General features: G+C 44.0%; 1 protein-coding gene across 1 annotated transcript in view; it reads left to right on the top strand.

Moving 5' to 3' along the window:
* The first annotated feature begins 9,904 nt into the window (after positions 1-9,904).
* SPEF2 (sperm flagellar and cilia associated 2) overlaps positions 9,905-19,951 on the top strand; it is a 176,670-nt gene continuing 166,623 nt past the window's right edge. The window contains exon 1 of the mRNA XM_089689433.1: positions 9,905-10,059. Within this exon, the coding sequence (XP_089545559.1) occupies positions 10,002-10,059 (58 nt within the window). The 5' untranslated portion in view covers positions 9,905-10,001. The remainder of the gene's footprint in view (positions 10,060-19,951) is intronic.

Genomic DNA, 19,951 nt, shown 5'->3' with positions numbered 1-19,951 from the left:
TAAATTCCCATTCATTGATCTCCTTTGTTCGTTGAACCTGAAAGTGCTCATTCCTGAACACTGCTGGGTTCTTGTTCAGTTTACCAACACCTAACCGGGTGAGCAAAGGCAGGGGACTGTGGGCTCATTTCACAAAGAGTTATTTTCCTAATAAAATCTGAGATAAAATACATCAAAGCATTTTTCAAAATTTTTTTTGCAATTCACAAAAAAACACTACTAAAATACAGTAAAGTTTAAAAATAATATTTCATCAAAATTTAGGGTTTTTTACTCCTGAAATCATGCAGTATTTTATCTCATGTGATATCCACTGAAATGGATACAGAGAAGGATTAAGACCCCTGGCAGTTTTTTTTACTAATAAAGAGGTAAAATGGTTTAAATCATGCAAATGTGCCAATTTACTAATTCAGTGCGATCCCTGCAGCATATGTATAGTATTAATACGAAAGAAAAAAGAGACTGGAATACCAGTCAAAGGGAAGCTGCATTTGCAGGACACACGCAGTGTATCAAAACAACAAATAGTTTTATAAATGTCAAATATTGAATGAAAATAGTATCAAAAATCACACACATATACATGCCTTTCTTCCACCAATAAAAAAAGACAACGTTGTCATTGAGATTTCCCTTCACTTCCTGGGAACAATTCACAAAGTGGTATCTTACCGCATCCAAGTATGCATTGAGATACCGCACAGTGTTTTGAAAAAAGGTTTGTTGGCATTCACTAAAAAAACGCCTGCGTTATTTTATGAAGTCATGTGGTATTTTAGTAGTGAAAACATGTGGCAATGTAATGAGTTATCAGCTGTCAGCAGGTTCCCCGCTGACAGTTAAATATAAATTGCTGGCAATTAAAAAAAAAACAGCGTGGGGTCCAAATCCATACCAGACCCTTCGTGTCTGGTAGGGATTTTCAGGGGAACCCCTACACCAAAATAAAAAAAAGGCATGGGGCCCCCCCCAAAATCCATAGCAGACCCTTATCCGAGCATGTAGCCCGGCAGGTCAGAAAAGGGGAGAAACGAGCAAGCGCCCTCCCCCCCGGAAGGGCCTGGTATAGATTGAGGGGGGACCCCACGCCTTTTTTTTCTTAATTTTTAATTGCCGGGAAATCTTTTTTCTATATTCAGCTGCCAGCTTATGACTCATCGGTTGTTAAGGACACAGCAGCTGCCTGCTCCTTAACAACCATGACAATTACTGGTTGTTAGGTACACTAGCAGCAGCCCACTCCTTAACACCACATGCATCGACCACTACTTAATCACTGCTCGCATTTAATTAAAGTATTTATTCCTTCTGTAAATTGACTTTAACATCTTTTTATGAGGTACTTACTGAGCATTATTGCTATTTACGGTAAATACCGCATAGTAGTAATAGTGTCTTGACATTTTCAGTATCACATGCGTTATGTGGTCACGTGACTGACAGATTGAATGTGATACCCTTTAGTGAATTGTACCCCCTGTCCCATAGCCAAAACAGAAAGTGAGAGGAAATCCCAAGAATTAAAAGAATCCCTTGGGGACCCCCAGGTCACCAGAATTAGTGTCCCCATTGGAAGATTTCCCCTCTAGTACTTTTCTGGGGACAACCCAAAATTATGGATTTTCGTTTAGTTTTACAGTCAATGATAATGGTAAACAGGACAGATGGAGAGTGAATTTCTGCAATGGGGGCACAGTCAGCAATAAAAATTGGACAGGGGGTCTATCTCTTCTGCACTCTAGACAAAATGAAATAAAAAAAATTTGCCTATAGTTATGCTTTAAGTAAATCAGCCCCAATGATTCTGTGTTTTTCCATATTTAGGTTTCTGTGCATTACTTTTGAGAGAACTGCTCCAAAAAGGTAGAGACTACCCCAAATTGTCTATTATATTTTTACATTCCTTAAATACCTCATGCCTGGACCACAACTTATTTAACTTGTGCATTTACTTATATCCTTTTGTGAATTGTTTTTAATACTGTTGTGTGACAATTTAATTCCTGGCTGTGGTGTAGCACTATGGTGGTGAGTCACACACAGTGGTGTATTTAGGTTTTGTGCTGCCCTAGGCAACAGAAAAATCATCTGCCCCCCCTCCCCTCCCGTGGAGAGAGCCTGACATTGACCAACAGCAGACATCCCCAGGAATGAGAGTCAAGTTCTGCATACACCATCAAGCAGACTGCAGCTTCTTTCGCATCCCACCTGGTTCCCATGGCATGTGTGTCCCTTCTTCCATCCCTTTTTCCAGAGGGAGGTGCTGCCCCCCTGAAAAATGCTACCCTAGGCAAATGCCTTATTTGCCTTGTGATAAATACGCCCCTGGTCACACAGCCATTCGCACTTGAGCGTGTTCTGATATGTTCTAACTTGCACTAGCCTGCGTCACAGACAAGTTGACTTTATGGAGTAGTAGAAGAAATAATACATGTGTGCATTGGTGGAAAATGAGTGACTCTGGAGCAGGGGATTAACATCAAATTTTGGGTGAAATTTGACAAAAGTGTGAAAGAAGCTATGACTCTGTTACAACAGGCTTATCATGATATTCCATGAAGAAATCAAATGTTTTTGGATGACATATGCGGTTTTATGCGGGGGGCATGGCCACCATGGTACAAAAAGTGGGCAACCAAAAACGTACAGGACGGATAGAAATGTGTATGAACCCTCGTAAGCTCGGAACAAAGATTGAGTGTGCGAATGATGGCAGAAGAATTGAACATGAACAGGGAAACAGTGAGGCAAATTCTAATGGAGGATTTGGGAATGGGAAAGATTTCCGCAAAGATGGTGCCTAGAATTTTCACAGAAGGTCAGAATGACCACCGTCTTCAGATTTCATCTGATCTTTTGAAGAATGCAGAGGTGTTTGATAGGGTTATTACCGGTGATGAAATATGGTATGTCCAGTATGATATGGAAACAAAACGTCAAAGCATGCAATGGTAAACAAAGAATGCAGCTCGCCAGAAGAAAGCACACGTCTCGTTCTCAGTTCAAAACCATGCTGGTATGTTTTTTTGATCACTACTAGTTCAAAGAACATTGTACAAGTCAACCAATATTGCTAATTGGCAATTCTGAAAAGGTTATGGGGATTTGTTAGGAAGAAAGCACTGAAACTCTGGCCTGTAAGCTAAATTCTCCAGCATGACAATGCTCCTGCACATGATGCATTAAGTGTTTATGAGTTCCTGGCTCAAAAATCAATTCTGAAACTCCACCAATCACCTTAATCTCCTGAATTAGAACCCTGGTTTCCAAAACTAAAAAATGTATTGAAAGGACACAAATTTGATGACATTCTGGACATTCAGTTCCTCACAACAAAGATACTGCAGTGTTCCAGATAACAAATTCCACGACTATTTCCAGCAGTGGCACAGTCACCTAGACAAGTGCATTGATTCAGAAGGGGACTACTTTGAAGGTGAAAACAGCCACTGGTGTAAAAGTAAGCAAATATTTTTTTTGCAGTCTATTTCAGGAATAAAGTGGTTATAAAAGCGAAACTTTTTTCACCTCAATGTGCTCCTTGTGTAGCACTTCCCCTGTAGGAGCCGCTTGTATTTTTTATAAATACCCAGTGTTGCACTAAATAAATACTAAAGGGTGGAGCCTCCCTTGTGACATCATCGCGTAAAGATTATCCAGAACTACTATCCTTATTATTATTATACAGGATTTATATAGTGCCAACAGTTTGTTCAGCGCTTTACAATGTAAGGGGGACAGTACAATTACAATACATACAGAAGGAATAGGAGGGCCCTGCTTGGGGAGCATACAACCTAAAGGAAGGGGGAGGTGATACAAAAGGTTATAGCTGCGGGGGATGATCTGGTGGAGGTGATTCAAGTACAGTTCTTAGGCGGAGAGGGGGTAGGCTTCCCTGAAGAAGTGAGTTTTCAAAGATCGCCTAAAGGAAGACAGGGTGGGGGCTGACCGGACATACTGTGGTATGGAGTTACAGAGGATGGGAGAGGCTCTGGAAAAGTCGTGGAGGCGAGCATGGGAGGAGGTGACGAGGGAGCTGGGAGGAGCAGAGTGGGCGATTTGGACAATATCCGTGGATGAGGTCGGTGATGTAGCTAGGGGCAGTGTTGTGGATGGCTTTGTAAGCTGTGGCTAGTACTGTGAATTTTATATGTTGGGTTAGTGGAAACCAATGAAGGGATTGGCAGAGAGGGGCAGCAGTCGCTGATCAGTTGGTAAGGTGTATGAGTCTAGCAGCAGCATTCATAATAGACTGAAGGGGGGATAGCCTGTGTCACGGTAGACCAGTGAGGAGAGAGTTGCAGTAACTGAGGCGGGATATAACCAAGGCGTGGATAAGTTGTTTTGTGGTGTCATTGGTCAGGAAGGGGCGGATTTTGGAAATGTTCCGGAGGTTGAGGTGGCAGGATTTAGCCAGTGAATGGATGTGGGGCCCAAAGGAGAGGTCAGAGTCTAGGATTACGCCTAGCACCTTGGCATGAGGGGAAGGACCAATGGTTGTGTTGTTGATCTTAATGGTAAAGTCATGAGTGGGGGATCAGGGAGGAGGGAATATTACAAGCTCAGTTTTGGAAAGATTGAGTTTGAGGTAGTGATGTGACATCCATGCTGATATGTCGCTTAGTAGATTTGTGATACGTGAGGAGATTGAGGGGATGAGCTGGGGAGTGGAGAGATAGATCTGGGTGTCATCAGCATATAGCGGTTAGATGACTTGTATAACGCTGTGACACTTCTCTCGTTTGTAAGTACGATTTCTCTTTTTAATAAATTGCTTTTATACAATTTGCACTATGAGAGGCACTTTTTAATCTTCACATGTGAACATATCTTGAGGGTCTGTGGAGCAATTAAGATATGTGTGGTCTGAATAGATGCCTAAGAGTCTGGAGCTTGGATTCACACTAAAGCGTTCTCTGACCTCCTGTAATTAAGGGGTTGGCACATCTGGTAAACACCCAACTTGCTTTCACATGGTGTTTAATCACCTTGGTCTCCACGAATATTGAGATGAAGAATTTGCATCATTCACATGAATGGGATTGTTATAGGATTTGATGGGGACTGTTATATATTTTAAAAATTATTTGTGCACCTTTATTGGGTGTTTGGTTCACATATTTTGCACTTTTATGTAATTTACTTAACATGACTTGATTCTTAGTGGTATATTAATTAGATTATTTTAAAATTTATATGTTTGTTCACATAGTTTAGCATTTATTTAGCGCAACACTGGGTATTTATTGATTTGCTGATTGGAGAGGATATCATCTTTTTGTGTTTGCGTTTTTTCTTGTTCAAACATTTTATTGTTTTTCAAAGGCAAAGAAAGACAGGTTTAGGACAATCCATATACGTATACAGATATAAATGAGAACAGGCAAAAATGTTGTCCTATAGAAATGGGGGGTAAACATATAAAACCATGTTACATGGAACCACAGAAAAACATGGAGAGATACAAAGTTATAAAGGAAGGCAGGATCCGGATATGCATCAGATAGGGGGCTCTGCTCCCAGTAACCATATGAGGGTTCCATATGAGGCAGTAAAAATGGGACAAGAGGGAGTAGGATGGGGGGGGAGGTAGAGAGACTGAAGAAGGAATAGAAGAAGGGAAAAGAGAACGTGTGACTTCTAGGAGGGAGTAAAGACTCTCAAGACCATATCAATGTACAGCATGACATATTGGATAGCCACAATTGGGGATTAGGAAATGTCAAGGAAGAAGCAATGAATCGGCAATGTTCGGTGGAAGGAAACATTTGCTTTAGTTTTTTTATTCATACTATTGCATGTTTTTTTTAATTTCATAGTTACATTGTCTGGCTGAAAAAAGACAAAAGTCCATCCAGTTCAACCAAAACTTAGCTTGTATTTTTGCCCAAGTCTCCCCTTGTTCGCCCTGCAGCCAGGTACACACGGGCAGCGTACAGAAGAATCGGGGTCTCTCTTTCTGATTTCACAAACGTGATGCATCAGAAAATGCGCACAAACGTGATGCATCAGAAAATGCGCACAAGCGTGATGTATCAGAAAATGCGCACAAACGTGATGCATCAGAAAATGTGCACAAACGTGATGTATCAGAAAACACGCACAAACGTGATGTATCAGAAAATGCGCACAAACATGATGCATCAGAAAACGCATACGAACGTGATGCATCAGAAAACGCACACGAACGTGATGCATCAGAAAACGCACACGAACGTGACATATGCGCACAAATGTGATGTATCAGAAAATGCGCACAAATGTGATGCATCAGAAAATGCGCACAAACGTGATGCATCAGAAAAAGTGCACGAGCGTGATGCATCAAAAAATGCGCACAAATGTGAAGCATCAGAAAATGCACACAAACATGATGTATCAGAAAATGCGCACAAACGTGATGCATCAGAAAATGCGCACAAACGCGATGCATCAGAAAATGCGCACAAACGTGATGCATCAGAAAACGTGCACAAACTTGATGTATCAGAAAATGCGCACAAATGTGATGCATCAGAAAACGCGCACAAACGTGATGCATCAGAAAACGCACACAAACGTGATGTATCAGAAAATGCGCACAAACGTGATGCATCAGAAAACGCACACAAACGTGATGTATCAGAGTGGGAACTGGACAACTCCATTCACCCCACGCAGGTATAATTGGAATGTGCATGTTTACATGCGTCCCATGCAGCTTCTATTCACGCCAGCCTCTGGCTGTGGTGTGACGAAGCGGGATGACTGCAGTGCCAATCACAGCGCAGTGCACTTTTCCGTGTTTTTAAAACAAACCTTATTGAAATGTCACACTGTGACATTAAGTTTTATTGTAAGGCTCTGCGCTGGAAAAAAATAAGGCCGGCTGTACTTTTTTGTAGTGTGCACAACCACGACAATGTGGTGTAAACCAGCCATGTAGGCAGGGCTGGTGCTTCCACTAGGCAAACTAGGCAGCCGCCTAGGGCACACTGCCACCTAGGGGCACCTGGGCACAGCACAGGCTAGCACTCTCTGTGTGTGGGATGCCACCACACCATGAATGATTCTTCAGCTGAGGGGAGGGGCAGCAGAGTGGAGGAAGAAAGGACAAAGGAAGATGCCTAGTGTCTGGGGCCAGTGCAGCAGCTGAGCTGCCGATCCTTCCAGTGTTCCACTCAGAATCAGTCCCTTATTGAAAGCCGGCTGACTGCTGCTGATCACTGTGGAGTTCCAGCCCTTCTCTTCCCATTCATCAGTGGAGGCGGAGCTGTGCCTATGGGAGAAGGTGTTGTTTGACTCTGATGTCTCGTGTCTGCGTGAGTGTGACCTGTCATCCAGACATCCATCACATGTGCAATGTGTCAGTGAGTGATGACATCATCACGATCCCACAGCCTGCTCTTCTAGCGCCTGCTGGGCTTGATGATCTGTGTCAGTGTAACGGAACCAAACCCCGACTGCACTAGGGTATTTCCGTTAGACTCCCGCTTTCCTGTCCGAAATCAAATCCACGGACACCACCGCCGATCATGCAGGAAATAAGACAGGTCCAGATTCTTTCTTAAGACAGGAAAACAACTGCTTTATTTTAACAAAAACTATATACATTCAAGGGAACAACCCACCTCCCTGCATATGGACACAGGGCGGGGCAAACCAAATCTAGCAACCAGAGACATCAGCAGACAACCCCCACCAAACCAATACACAAACACATACAACCCATAATAGTTTGCTTCCAAGCCAGACACACAATAGAACAATGGGACAACCAGGGGCGGACTGACAACTCATGGGGCCCCCGGGTAATAGGGGATCATGGGGCCCCTGTGTCCTTGCCTAAACTCAAAAACGCCTATGAAAAAGGTACTAAGGGTATCTCATGGGGCCCCCTACTGAGCCCGGGCATTCGGGCAGTGCCCGAGTTTCCAAATGGTCAGTCTGCCCCTGGGGACAACCACATGGCATTAAACAATGAACAACCCCCACACCCCACCAAACCAAAACACACAATATTAGGACAGATCACCCTGCACCCCTAACAGGCACAGGGTGCCTACACATAAGAGAAACATGAGGAGCCTCACCCCCAAAAGTCACTCCCGTCACAGTCAGTGTTGGTGTGTTGTGTCGAATCTGTCACTGTGTGGGATCGCTCAGTTCAGCTGCCTGCTGTCCCAGCATTTTATCTCCCCCCATTGCCTGGAGAATTCCAGCCTGGGATCTGTCAGAGTGTGGATCCATCATCTTCCACTCACTGCAGCTGTCACCCTGCCACTGCCAGCCACAGATACAGTCCGTCCGTGACACTGATTGTGTCTTTAATATTGGTATTGGTGGCATCTTATGGCACTTATTTTTGCAAATTAACCACCTGCCCTCCTGAGGATTTCCCCCCCTTCCTGACCAGGCCATTTTTTGCGTTACGGCGCTGCATTACTTTGACAACTGCATGGTCATGCAACGCTGCACCCAAATGAAATTTATGTCCTTTTTTCCCACGAATTGAGCTTTCTTTTGGTGGTATTTGCTTGCATGCGCGCTATCAGCAAAAAATGACCGACAATTTTCAGAAAAAAAACAATATTTTGGACTTTTTGCTATTAAACATGTCCAGTAAAAAAAATTAGAAAATCAAATTTCATCATAAATTTCGGCCAAAATGTATTCTGCTCCATGTCTTTGCTAAACAACTCCCAATACGTGTAAATTAATTGGTTTACGTGAAAGTTATAGCGTTAACAAATGGCGGTATAGATACTGGGATTTTTTTCTCTACTACTAATTGCAGTGATTCTGACACTGGGGGGGAACTAACTTGGTATCACTGACACCCCCAGTAACACCAATACAATGATCAGTGCTAAAAAAAAAAGCACTGACACTGTACTGATGACACTGGGCAGGAAGGGGTTAATGTGAAGGGCGATCAAAGGGTTAACTGTGTGCTGTGTGTGTTTTACTAGGGGGTGGGGGTGTGTGCTTCACTATAAGCACACTGATCGGGATGGCTGTACTGAGCTGACAGGGAGGAAGATTGTTTGTAAACAAAACAATCTTCCTCCCTGTTGGAGATGCTCGATAATTACCGGGCGTCAGCAAGTAATTAGTGTCCGGGACCCGGGGATTGGCATCCTCGACCGCAAATGGCAGCATGGGTACAGCGCATGCGCAGCTCATGCACGCCCCCTACTCAGAAATGCTAAATCACGTATATATACGTGATTCTGTGCACAAATGCCTCCCTGTAGCGGTATATCTGCTATATGGCAGTCCTTAAGCGGTTAAAAGAAATTTAGCAGTTTCATGTTTTGTTGATTTAATATTTTGTACTGTTTTAAGAAAACATTTTTTTTTGGGGGGGGGGGAGCTGCAAGTAGCTGGTCTTGCCTAGGATGCAGAATCATCTAGCACCAGGCCTGCATGTAGGAGACAAAGCATTGTGTCATCCCTTGCGGTGGGACTGTGCTGGAATAGCCGCCCAAAATGGGCTGCCCTACGTGTGAGAGACACAGTCCTTGACCCTTCTGCTAAATCCTGCATGCGTGGAGAGATGCGTGGGTGGCACGGCTGCGCATCTGCTAAAGTGCGGTTTGTGAAAGTGCGCCATTTTGTATGCTTTCCCAACACACACACACAGCACGTGAATGTAGCCTAACAACTGCTGAGCTGTGATACATTGCAATGTTTTGCTCTTGGGTTTAGATAAACTTTATTGAAGAAGAAGGAAAGAACATGACACTCAGAACTCCTTAGCAATGCATTTCCCTACAACTGCAGGCTTGGTCGTTTCTACAGTCCCTCGCCAGGTGGCGCTCCAGCGCAGCGGGTCCCGTTCGGCAGAGCGCCCATCTCTATAGTGCAAAGCGCGGCCCTGGTAACAGCTGCCTGACTACCGGTTGCCATGGAGACGGGACGCGGCCTGGCAAGGGTGCTGTATATGTGAAGGGAGAGAAGAGAGCTGGTCACCGTGATGATTCCGGGGAGAGAGGGTCTCTGATACCGCCAGCATGTCAGATATTATCTGCCAGTGGCTCAACGACGAGCTGGGGCTGTCCAGGCGTGTGGGTGAGTGATCTGCATGGAGTGTGTACAAAGCAACACTGGCTGCATGCTGGAAATAGGGACCAATGATACAATACAATCTAGCTTCCATCATATATATTGCAAATACCTATAGACCATAGGTGTGCCCCCCCCCCCCCTCTAAAAAATTATCACACGCACTTCAAAAAATTATAGGAACACTTTTTAATCAGAGTGCAGCATCAAGTCAATGACATTCCTGGGATATTGATCTGGTCAGTTAAGTAGCAGAGGGGGTTGTTAATCAGTTTCAGCTTATTTGGTATTAATGAAATTAACAACAGGTGCACTAGATGGGCAACAATGAGACAACCCCCAAAACAGGAATGGCTTTACAGGTGGAGATCAATGACATTTTTGTAACATCGTTCAGCAAGACCGTTTTGGTGGTGGGTCAGTGATGGTCTGGGGAGGCATATCCATGGAGGGACGCACAGACATCTACAGGCTAGACAATGGCATCCTGACTGCCATTAGATATTGGGATGAAATCCTTGGACCCATTGTCAGACCCTACCCTGGTGCAGTGGGTCCTGGGTTCCTCCTGGTGCACTACAATGCCTGGCCTCATGCGGCGTGAGTATGTAGGCAGTTCCTGGAGGATGAAGGAATTGATACCATTGAATGGCCCCCACGCTCGCCTGACCTAAATCCAATAGAACACCTCTGGGATATCATGTTTCGGTCCATCCAATGCCACCAGGTTGCACCTCAGACTGTCCAGAAGCTCAGTGACACCCTGGTCCAGATCTGGGAGGAAATACCCCAGGACACCATCCGTCGTCTCATTAGGAGCATGCCCCGACATTGTCAGGCATACATACAAGCACGTGGGGGCCATACAAACTACTGAGTACCATTTTGAGTTGCTGCAATGAAATTTCAGCAAAATGCACTAGCCTGCTGCATAATTTTTTCACTTTGATTTTCGGGGTGTCTTTGAATTCAGTCCTTTGTTTCTATTATAAAATTTTGCAAACAGGTAATTTTTCTCCTTCACTGATGTGCGTTGATGAGGCTGCACTAATAGGCGGCACTGATAAGGTGGCACGGATAGGCAGCATTGATAGGTGGCATTGCTGAGCTGACACTGATGATGCTGCAATGATGGGCACTGATGGGCAGCACTGATAGGTGACACTGCGGGGAACTGATTGGTGGCACTGATGGGCGACACTGGGCACTGGTGGGTGGCACTGCAGGGCACAGGTGGGTGGCACTAGGCACTGCTGGGCACAGGTGGGTGGCACTGCTGGGCACAGGTGGGTGGCACTGCTCGGCACGTGTGGGCGGCACTGCTGGGCACAGGTGGGCGGCACTGGTGGGTGGCACTGCTGGGCACTGATCATCAGTGCCCTGATGATCGGTGCCGATCTGTCCTCTGGCAATTGCCAGTTATCGGCAGTACTTTCCTTACACTGTGACAGCGTGAGGAAAGTGCAGCCGATAACTGGCAACTGCATTTACCAGTGATCTGCTGTGTCATTGGACACAGCTGATCACGTGGTAAAAGGCCGCTGTGATTGGCCTTTTACCACATCATGTTATCACCTGTGTCTGTAGGACACAGCGATCACAGAGATCGCCAGGTGCACACCCCTGGGGGCGTACGGGAAGGTGCGTTCTGGGAGGACGTCATATGAAGCCATCATTCGTCCGCGGTGAAGCCATCATTTGGCTATCGGCAAGTGATTAATGTCTAAACCGCTGCCAACAAAAGTGAGTACACCCAAGGGGTGTAGAAATTTTTGAAAAAACTACTTGTCCGGGGACTAAATCGTTGTCCCAATCTACTTGTCCTGATAAAAAAACAAATTTTAACCAAAACTTTATTTAAATAAATTTTAAGTAATTTCTGGGGCTTTTAAAAAAAAAAAGGGGTTTTATGGCGACTTAAACGTTTAATATTTTTAGCATCGCGCTGTATATCTCATCCTCCCCTTGCAGTGTAGTGAGCACCGACTGGCTGCTTGTCAGGAAAGGGAAGTGTCCGGCTTATCCTTTACCCATTTTGCTGCCAAAGCTGTTTTTGCATTATTTGCACACGTTTAAAAAATCGTTTTAGGGCTGAAGATTACACAAACCCCCCCAAAAATTATATATTTTGTGAAATCAGAGATCCTAGAGAATAAAATAGTGGTAGTTCCAATTTTTTATGTCACATGATATTATCACAAAAGTCTAGGAAACACAAAATTTCAGTAAATAATACACTTAAGTTAATTTTAGGGCACATAAAGCAATATATTATCCAATTTTTTTGAAAAATATAAAAGACGAGGTTGCATCGAGTAAATAGATATCCAACATGTCAAACCTTAAATTTGCATACACTTGTGAAACGGCAACAAACTTTAGTACCCTATATTTTCTATAGGCGACGCTTTTAAAGCCCCTTATAAGTCATCAGTATAGTGTATGGAGGAGGTCTAGTGCTACAATTATTGCTCTCATTCTGACATGCGCGGCGATATGTAACGTGTATCTCAAGCCACGTTTTCATGTGTAGGCACCCGATGATGTGCTTTTACGTTTGTGCATGCGTACATATGTGGGGGTGGGGGCCCTAAAAATGTTGGGGGTATTATATGATTGTGTGTAACTTCCATTTAAAAAAAAAATCTTTTTTTTTTAAATCACATATGGGACAAAAAGTGTGAATGAGGAGCAGATGTGTTAAATTTGGTGTTATCGCTCTCACTCTCTCATACTGGTCACTGGAATTTTAACATGGCACCTCATGGCAAAGAACCCTCTGAGGACCTGAAAAAAAGAATTGTTGCTCTACATAAAGATGGCCTAGGGTATAAGAAGATTGCCAAGACCCTGAAACTGAGGTGCAGCATGGTGGTCAAGACCATACAGCGGTTTAACAGGACAGGTTCCACTCAGAACAGGCCTCGCCATGGACGACCAAAGGAGTTGAGTGCAAATGCTCAGCGTCATATCCAGAGGTTGTCTTTGGAAAATAGATGTATGAGTGCTGCCAGCATTGATGCAGAGGTAAAGAGGTGGGGGGTCAGCCTATCAGTGCTCAGACCATACGCCGCACACTGCATCAAATTGGTCAACATGGCTGTCGCCCCAGAAGGAAGCCCCTTCTAAAGATGATGCACTAGAAAGCCCGCAAACAGTTTGCTGAAGACATGCAGACTAAGGACATGGATTACTGGAACCATGTCTTGTGGTCTGATGAGACCAAGATAAACTTATTTGGTTCAGATGGTGTCAAGCGTGTTTGGTGGCAACCAGGTGAGGATTACAAAGACAAGCGTTTCTTGCCTACAGTCAATCATGGTGGTGGGAGTGTCATGGTCTGGGGCTGCATGAGTGCTGCCGGCACTGGGGAGCTACAGTTCATTGAGGGAACCATGAAATCCAAAATGTCCTGTGACATACTGAAGCAGAGCATGATACCCTCCCTTTGGAGACTTTACCCCAAACACACCTCCAAGACCACTGCCTTGCTAAAGAAGCTGAGGGTAAAGGTGATGGACTGGTCAAGCATGTCTCCAGACCTAAACCCTAATGAGCATCTGTGGGGCATCCTCAAATGGAAGTTGGAGGAGCGCAAGGTCTCTAACATCCACCAGCTCTGTGATGTCATCATGGAGGAGTGGAACAGGACTCCAGTTGGAACCTGTGAAGCTCTGGTGAACTCCATGCCCAACAGGGTTAAGGCAGTGCTGGAAAATTATGGTGGCCACACAAAATATTGACACTTTGGGCCCAATTTGGACATTGTCACTTAGGGGTGTACTCACTTTTGTTGCCAGCGGTTTAGACATTAATGGCTGTGTGTTGAGTTATTTTGAGGGGACAGCAAATTTACATGTTATACAAGCTGTACACTCACTATGTCACATTGTAGCAAAGTGCTATTTCTCCAGTGTTGTCACATGAAAAGATAGAATAAAATATTTACAAAAATGTGAGGGGTGTACTCACTTCTGTGAGATACTGTATACACACACCACACACACACACACACTATTTCCAAAAGTATTGGGCCAGCCCTCCAAATCATTGGATTCAGGTGTTCTAATCACCTCCATGGCCACAGATGTATACAATCAAGCACCTAGGCATGCAGACTGCTTCTACAAACATTTGTGAAAGAATGGGTCGCTCTCAGGAGCTCAGTGAATTCAAGCATGATATTGTGATGGGTTAAATATTCCACGATCAACTGTTAGTGGTATTATAACAATAAGTGGAAGCAACTGGGAACAACAGCAATGTAAAATGACAGAGTGGGGCCAGTGCATGCTGAAGAGCACAGAGCGCAGAAGTCGCCAACTGTCTGCAGAGTCAATAGCTAAAGACCTCCAAACTTCATGTGGCCTTCAGATTAGCACAACAGTGCATAGAGAGCTTCATGGAATGGGTTTCCATGCCCGAGTAGCTGCATCCAAGCCTTACATCACCAAGTGCAATGCAAAGCATCAGATGCAGTGGTGTAGAGCACACCACCACTGGACTCTAGAGCAGTGGAGACATGTTCTCTGGAGTGACGAATCACGCTTCTCTGTTAATCTGGGTTTGGTGGTTCCCAGGAGAACGGTACTTGCCTGAGTGCATTGTGCCATGTGCAAAGTTTGGTGGAGGGGGGATTATGGTGTGGGGTTGTCTTTCAGTTGTTGGGCTTGGCCCCTTAGTTCCAGTCAAGGGAACTCTTAATGTGTCAGCATACCAAGACATTTTGGCCAATTTCATGCTCCCAACTTTGTGGGAACAGTTTGGAGATGGCCCCTTCCTGTTCCAACATGACTGCGCACCAGTGCACAAAGCAAGGGCCATAAAGACATGGATGAGCGAGTTTGGGGTGGAAGAACTTGACTGGCCTGCATAGAGTCCTGACCTCAACCCGATAGAACACCTTTGGGATGAATTAGAGTGGAGACTGCGAGCCAGGCCTTCTCATCCGACATCAGTGCCTGACCTCACAAATGCGCTTCTGGAAGAATGGTCAAACATTCCCATAGACACCTTCCTAGACCTTGTGGACAGCCTTCCCATAAGAGCTGAAGCTGTTATAGCTGCAAAGGACAGCCAATATTGGACTAAGACTGGGATGCCATTAAAGTTCATGTGCGTGTAAAGACAGGTGTCCCAATACTTTTGGCAATATAGTGTGTGTATGTATGTGTATATATATACAGTGGGGATCGAAAGTTTGGGCACCCCAGCTAAAAATTTGTATTAATGTGCATAAAGAAGCCAAGGAAAGATGGAAAAATCTCTAAAAGGCATCAAATTACAGATTAGACATTCTTATAATATGTCAACAAAAGTTAGATTTTATTTCCATCATTTACACTTTCAAAATAACAGAAAACAAAAAAATGGCATCTGCAAAAGTTTGGGCACCCTGCAGAGTTAATATCTTGTACTGCCCCCTTTGGCAAGTATCACAGCTTGTAAACGCTTTTTGTAGCCAGCCAAGAGTCTTTCAATTCTTGTTTGAGGTATCTTTGCCCATTCTGCCTTACAAAAGTCTTCCAGTTCTTTGAGATTTCTGGGCTGTCTGTCACGCACTGCTCTTTTAAGGTCTATCCATAGATTTTCAATTATGTTGAGGTCAGGAGATTGTGAAGGCCATGGCAAAACCTTCAGTTTATGCCTCTTGATGTAATCCCCCGTGGATTTCGAGGTGTGTTTAGGATCATTATCCATTTGTTGAAGCCATCCTCTCTTTAACTTCAGCTTTGTCACAGATGGCATCAAGTTACCATCCAAAATTTGCTGAAATTTTATTGAATCCATTTTTCCTTCTACTCGTGAGATGTTCCCTGTGCCACTGGCTGCAACACAACCCCAAAGCATGATTGATCCAACCCCATGCTTAACAGTTGGACAGAGGTTCTTTTCATTCAATTCTGTGCCCCTTCTTCTCCAAACGTACCTTTGCTCATTCCAGCCAAAAAGTTCCATTTTAACCTCATCGGTCCACAGAACTTGTTTCCAAAATGCATCAGGCTTGTCTATATGTTCGTTTGCAAAGTTCAAACGATGATTTTTGTGGTGAGGACGTAGAAGAGGTTTTCTTCTGATGACTCTTCCATGAAGACCATATTTGTACAAGTATCTCTTTATAGTGGAATAGTGTACCACAACTCCAGTGTCTGCCAGATCTTTCTGGAGGGATCGTGCAGTCAAACGTGGGTTTTGAATTGTTTTTCTCACAATCCTGCGAGCTGTTCTGTCTGATATTTTTCTTGGTCTTCCAGATCTTGCTTTAACTTCCACTGTTCCTGATGACTGCCATTTCTTAATTACATTCCGAACAGAGGATATTGACATCTGAAAACGCTTTGCTATCTTCTTATAGCCTTCTCCAGCTTTGTGAGCGTCAACTATTTTCAGTTTCAGTTTTCTAGACAACTGCTTAGAAGAACCCATGGTGCTGATTGTTGGGGCAAGGTCAGATGAGTCTGGACATTTAAAACCTTTGAGCTTGACATCACCTGGTCTTCCCAGACAATGATTGAGAACAATCCATGACACTGGCAGGTCTCAGCTTTGCAAAGGGGGCAGTGCATGCTATAAATTCTGCAGGGTGCCCAAACTTTTGCAGACGCCATTTTTTTGTTTTCTGTTATTTTGAAAGTGTAAATGATGGAAATAAAATCGAACTTTTGTATATATATTATAATATATTATATATATTATAAGAATGTCTAATCTGTAATTTGATGCCTTTTGGAGATTTTTCCATCTTTCCTTGGCTTCTTTATGCACATTAATACAAATTTTTAGCTGGGGTGCCCAAACTTTCAATCCCCACTGTATATATATATATATATATACAGTTGCAAGAAAAAGTATGTGAACCCCTTGGGATTACGTGGAGTTTTGCATGAATTGGGCATAAAATGTGCTCTGAACGTCATCTAAGTCACAACAATAGAAGAACACAGTCTGCTGAACATAATACTACACAAACATTAGATGTTGCCATGGTTTAATTGCACATAACATGTAAACATTCACAGTGCAGGGAGGAAAAAGTATGTGAAGCCCTAGCTTAATGACTTCTCCCAGAGCTAATTGGAGACAGGAGGGAGCCAACCTTGACTCCAATCAGTGTGATGATATTGGATGTGTTGCTGACAGCTGTCCTGCCCTTAAAAAACACACACCTGTTTTGGGTTTACTGGTTTCAAGAAGCACTGTCTGATGTGAACCATGCCTCGCAGAAAAGAGCTCTCAGAAGACCTACAATCAAGAATTGTTGACTTGCATGAAGCTGGAAAGGGTTACAAAAGTATCTCCAAAAGCCTTGATGTTCATGTGTCCACGGTAAGACAGACTGTCTACAAATGGAGAAAGTTTAGCACTGTTGCTACTCTCCCTAGGCGTGGTCGTCCTGTAAAAATGACTGCAAGAGCACAGCGCAGAATGCTGCATGAGGTAAAGAAGAATCCCAGAGTGTCAGCTAAAGACCTACAGAAATCTCTGGCACATGCTAACATTTTTGTTGACACATCTACAATAAGGAAAACATTAAACAAGAATGGAGTACATGAGAGGACACCACGGAGGAAGCCATTGCTGTCCAAAAAGAATATTGCAGCATGCTTGAAGTTTGCAAAAGAGCACCTGGATGTTCCACAGCACTACTGGCAAAATATACTGTGGACAGATGAAACCAAGATTGAGTTGTTTGGGAAGAACACACAACACGATGTGTGGAGAAAAAAAGGCACAGCACACCAACATAAAAACCTCATCCCCACTGTGAAACATGGCGGAGGGAGCATCATGGTTTGGGGCTGCTTTGCTGCCTCAGGGCCTGGACGGGTTGTTGTCATTGATGGGAAAATGAATTCCAGAGTTTATCAAGACATTTTGCAGGAAAACATACGACCATCTGTCCGCCAACTGAAGCTCCGCAGAGGATGGGTGATGCAACAGGACAATGACCCAAAGCATACAAGTAATTCAACAAAACAATGGCTGCAACAGCACAGAATACGCCTTCTTGAGTGGCCCAGTCAGAGTCCTGACCTCAACCCGATTGAAATGCTGTGGCATGACCTTAAGAGAGCGATTCACACCAGACATCCGAAGAATATTGCTACACTGAAACAGTTTTGTGAGGAGGAGTGGTCCAAAATTACTCCAGATCGTTGTGCAGGTCTGATCTGCAACTACAGGAAACGTTTGGTTGAGGTTATTGCTGCCAAAGGAGGGTCAACCAGTTATTAAGTCCAAAGGTTCACATACTTTTTCCTCCCTGCACTGTGAATGTTTATTTGTTATGTGCAATTAAACCATGGCAACATCTAATATTTGTGTAGTATTATGTTCAGCAGACTGTGTTCTCCTATTGTTGTGACTTAGATGACGTTCAGAGCACATTTTATGCCCAATTCATGCAAAACTCCACGTAATCCCAAGGGGTTCACATACTTTTTCTTGCAACTGTATATATATATATATATATACAGTATCTCACATTTTTGTAAATATTTTATTCTATCTTTTCATGTGACAACACTGGAGAAATAGCACTTTGCTACAATGTGACGTAGTGAGTGTACAGCTTGTATAACATGTAAATTTGCTGTCCCCTCAAAATAACTCAACACACAGCCATTAATGTCTAAACCTCTGGCAACAAAAGTGAGTAAATCCCTAAGTGAAAATGTCCAAATTGGGCCCAAAGTGTCAATATTTTGTGTGGACACCATTATTTCCCAGCACTGCCTTAACCCTGTTGGGCATGGAGTTCACCAGAGCTTCACAGGTTCCAACTGGAGTCCTCTTCCACTCCTCCATGACAACATCAGGTATATGCAGCCTCGGTAATAAGGACAACCTGCCAAGAGGCCGCATATATGCAGCCGACACCAAGGAGTGAAATCTACTCCTACCCCATTCTAAGTCTATTTTAACTACAGGAAAGATCTGTATACTCTTCTATTCTGAAAGCGCTGTGCTACAGTCACATGATCAACTTCAGTTTAGAGGAGGGGCAGTCAGCAATGAACGCCCCATAATAAGCCTATGTGTGACGTCACCGCACAGGTATTTGCAGCCGTGGTCGGCCATCTCTCTTCTTCAATGAATACGCCACTGGAGAGATTACTTACCCAATCCTTTGATCCTTTGGAAAATAGCACTCCCCCATATCCAGTGGTAGACTGTTCCCACCATCCTTGTGTTCAGACCCAGTCTTTGGGCATGATGACATCAGGAACAGTCCATGCACAAGACCGCTAGCGTGCAGGGGGGCAAGAGCAGCAGATTCCCATCCAAAGATGTCAATGCAAGTTGCACATGAAATTGACAAAAATAGTGCATGAACCTTATTCAAAATCGGTGCAAGTCAGAGTCGCACCGAATTAAACTGTTCCAGAGGCACAAATAGGGTGTTACTCGTCATGCGATTTTTGAACTGTGAAATTGCATGCCAAATCGCATTGGTGTGAACGGGGGCTAAACGTTCCACATGCCTGTGATATTTTGGGATGTTGTCACATAGGGTAGCCACAAATCACATACTGCTGTTGTTAAACTGCCATAAATGGATAGAATCTGGGCCGCGTCAGCAGGGACCAGCCAAGATTCGATCCATCTATGGGCAGGCTGGTTGTACTGAAATTAATCCAATGATTGACTTGGGTTCAACCAGCCTGTTGGATTTTTTCTTGCATGTTATTAGTGCCGGTGGCTATAGGTGCAGGCAGCAAGCGTGTTCTGCCAGCCGGTACCGCTCCCCACCGGCAGAACACAATAGCGCTGTGGGAGGCATTCCTCCATCAATATTGAGTGTGTTGATGAGGGAATCGAGCGATTTTCTTTCCTGCAATTTGTGGAAAATCATATCATCTATGGCTTACCTCAGATGAACAGGTTGTATCAGAAG

Source organism: Staurois parvus, unplaced genomic scaffold (assembly GCF_062004578.1).
Source record: "Staurois parvus isolate SC_StPar_1 unplaced genomic scaffold, SC_StPar_1.0 ptg000475l, whole genome shotgun sequence".
NCBI lineage: Eukaryota > Metazoa > Chordata > Amphibia > Anura > Ranidae > Staurois > Staurois parvus.
The sequence above is the reverse complement of the archived record's forward strand: the minus strand, read 5'-3'. Positions and strand labels throughout refer to the sequence as shown.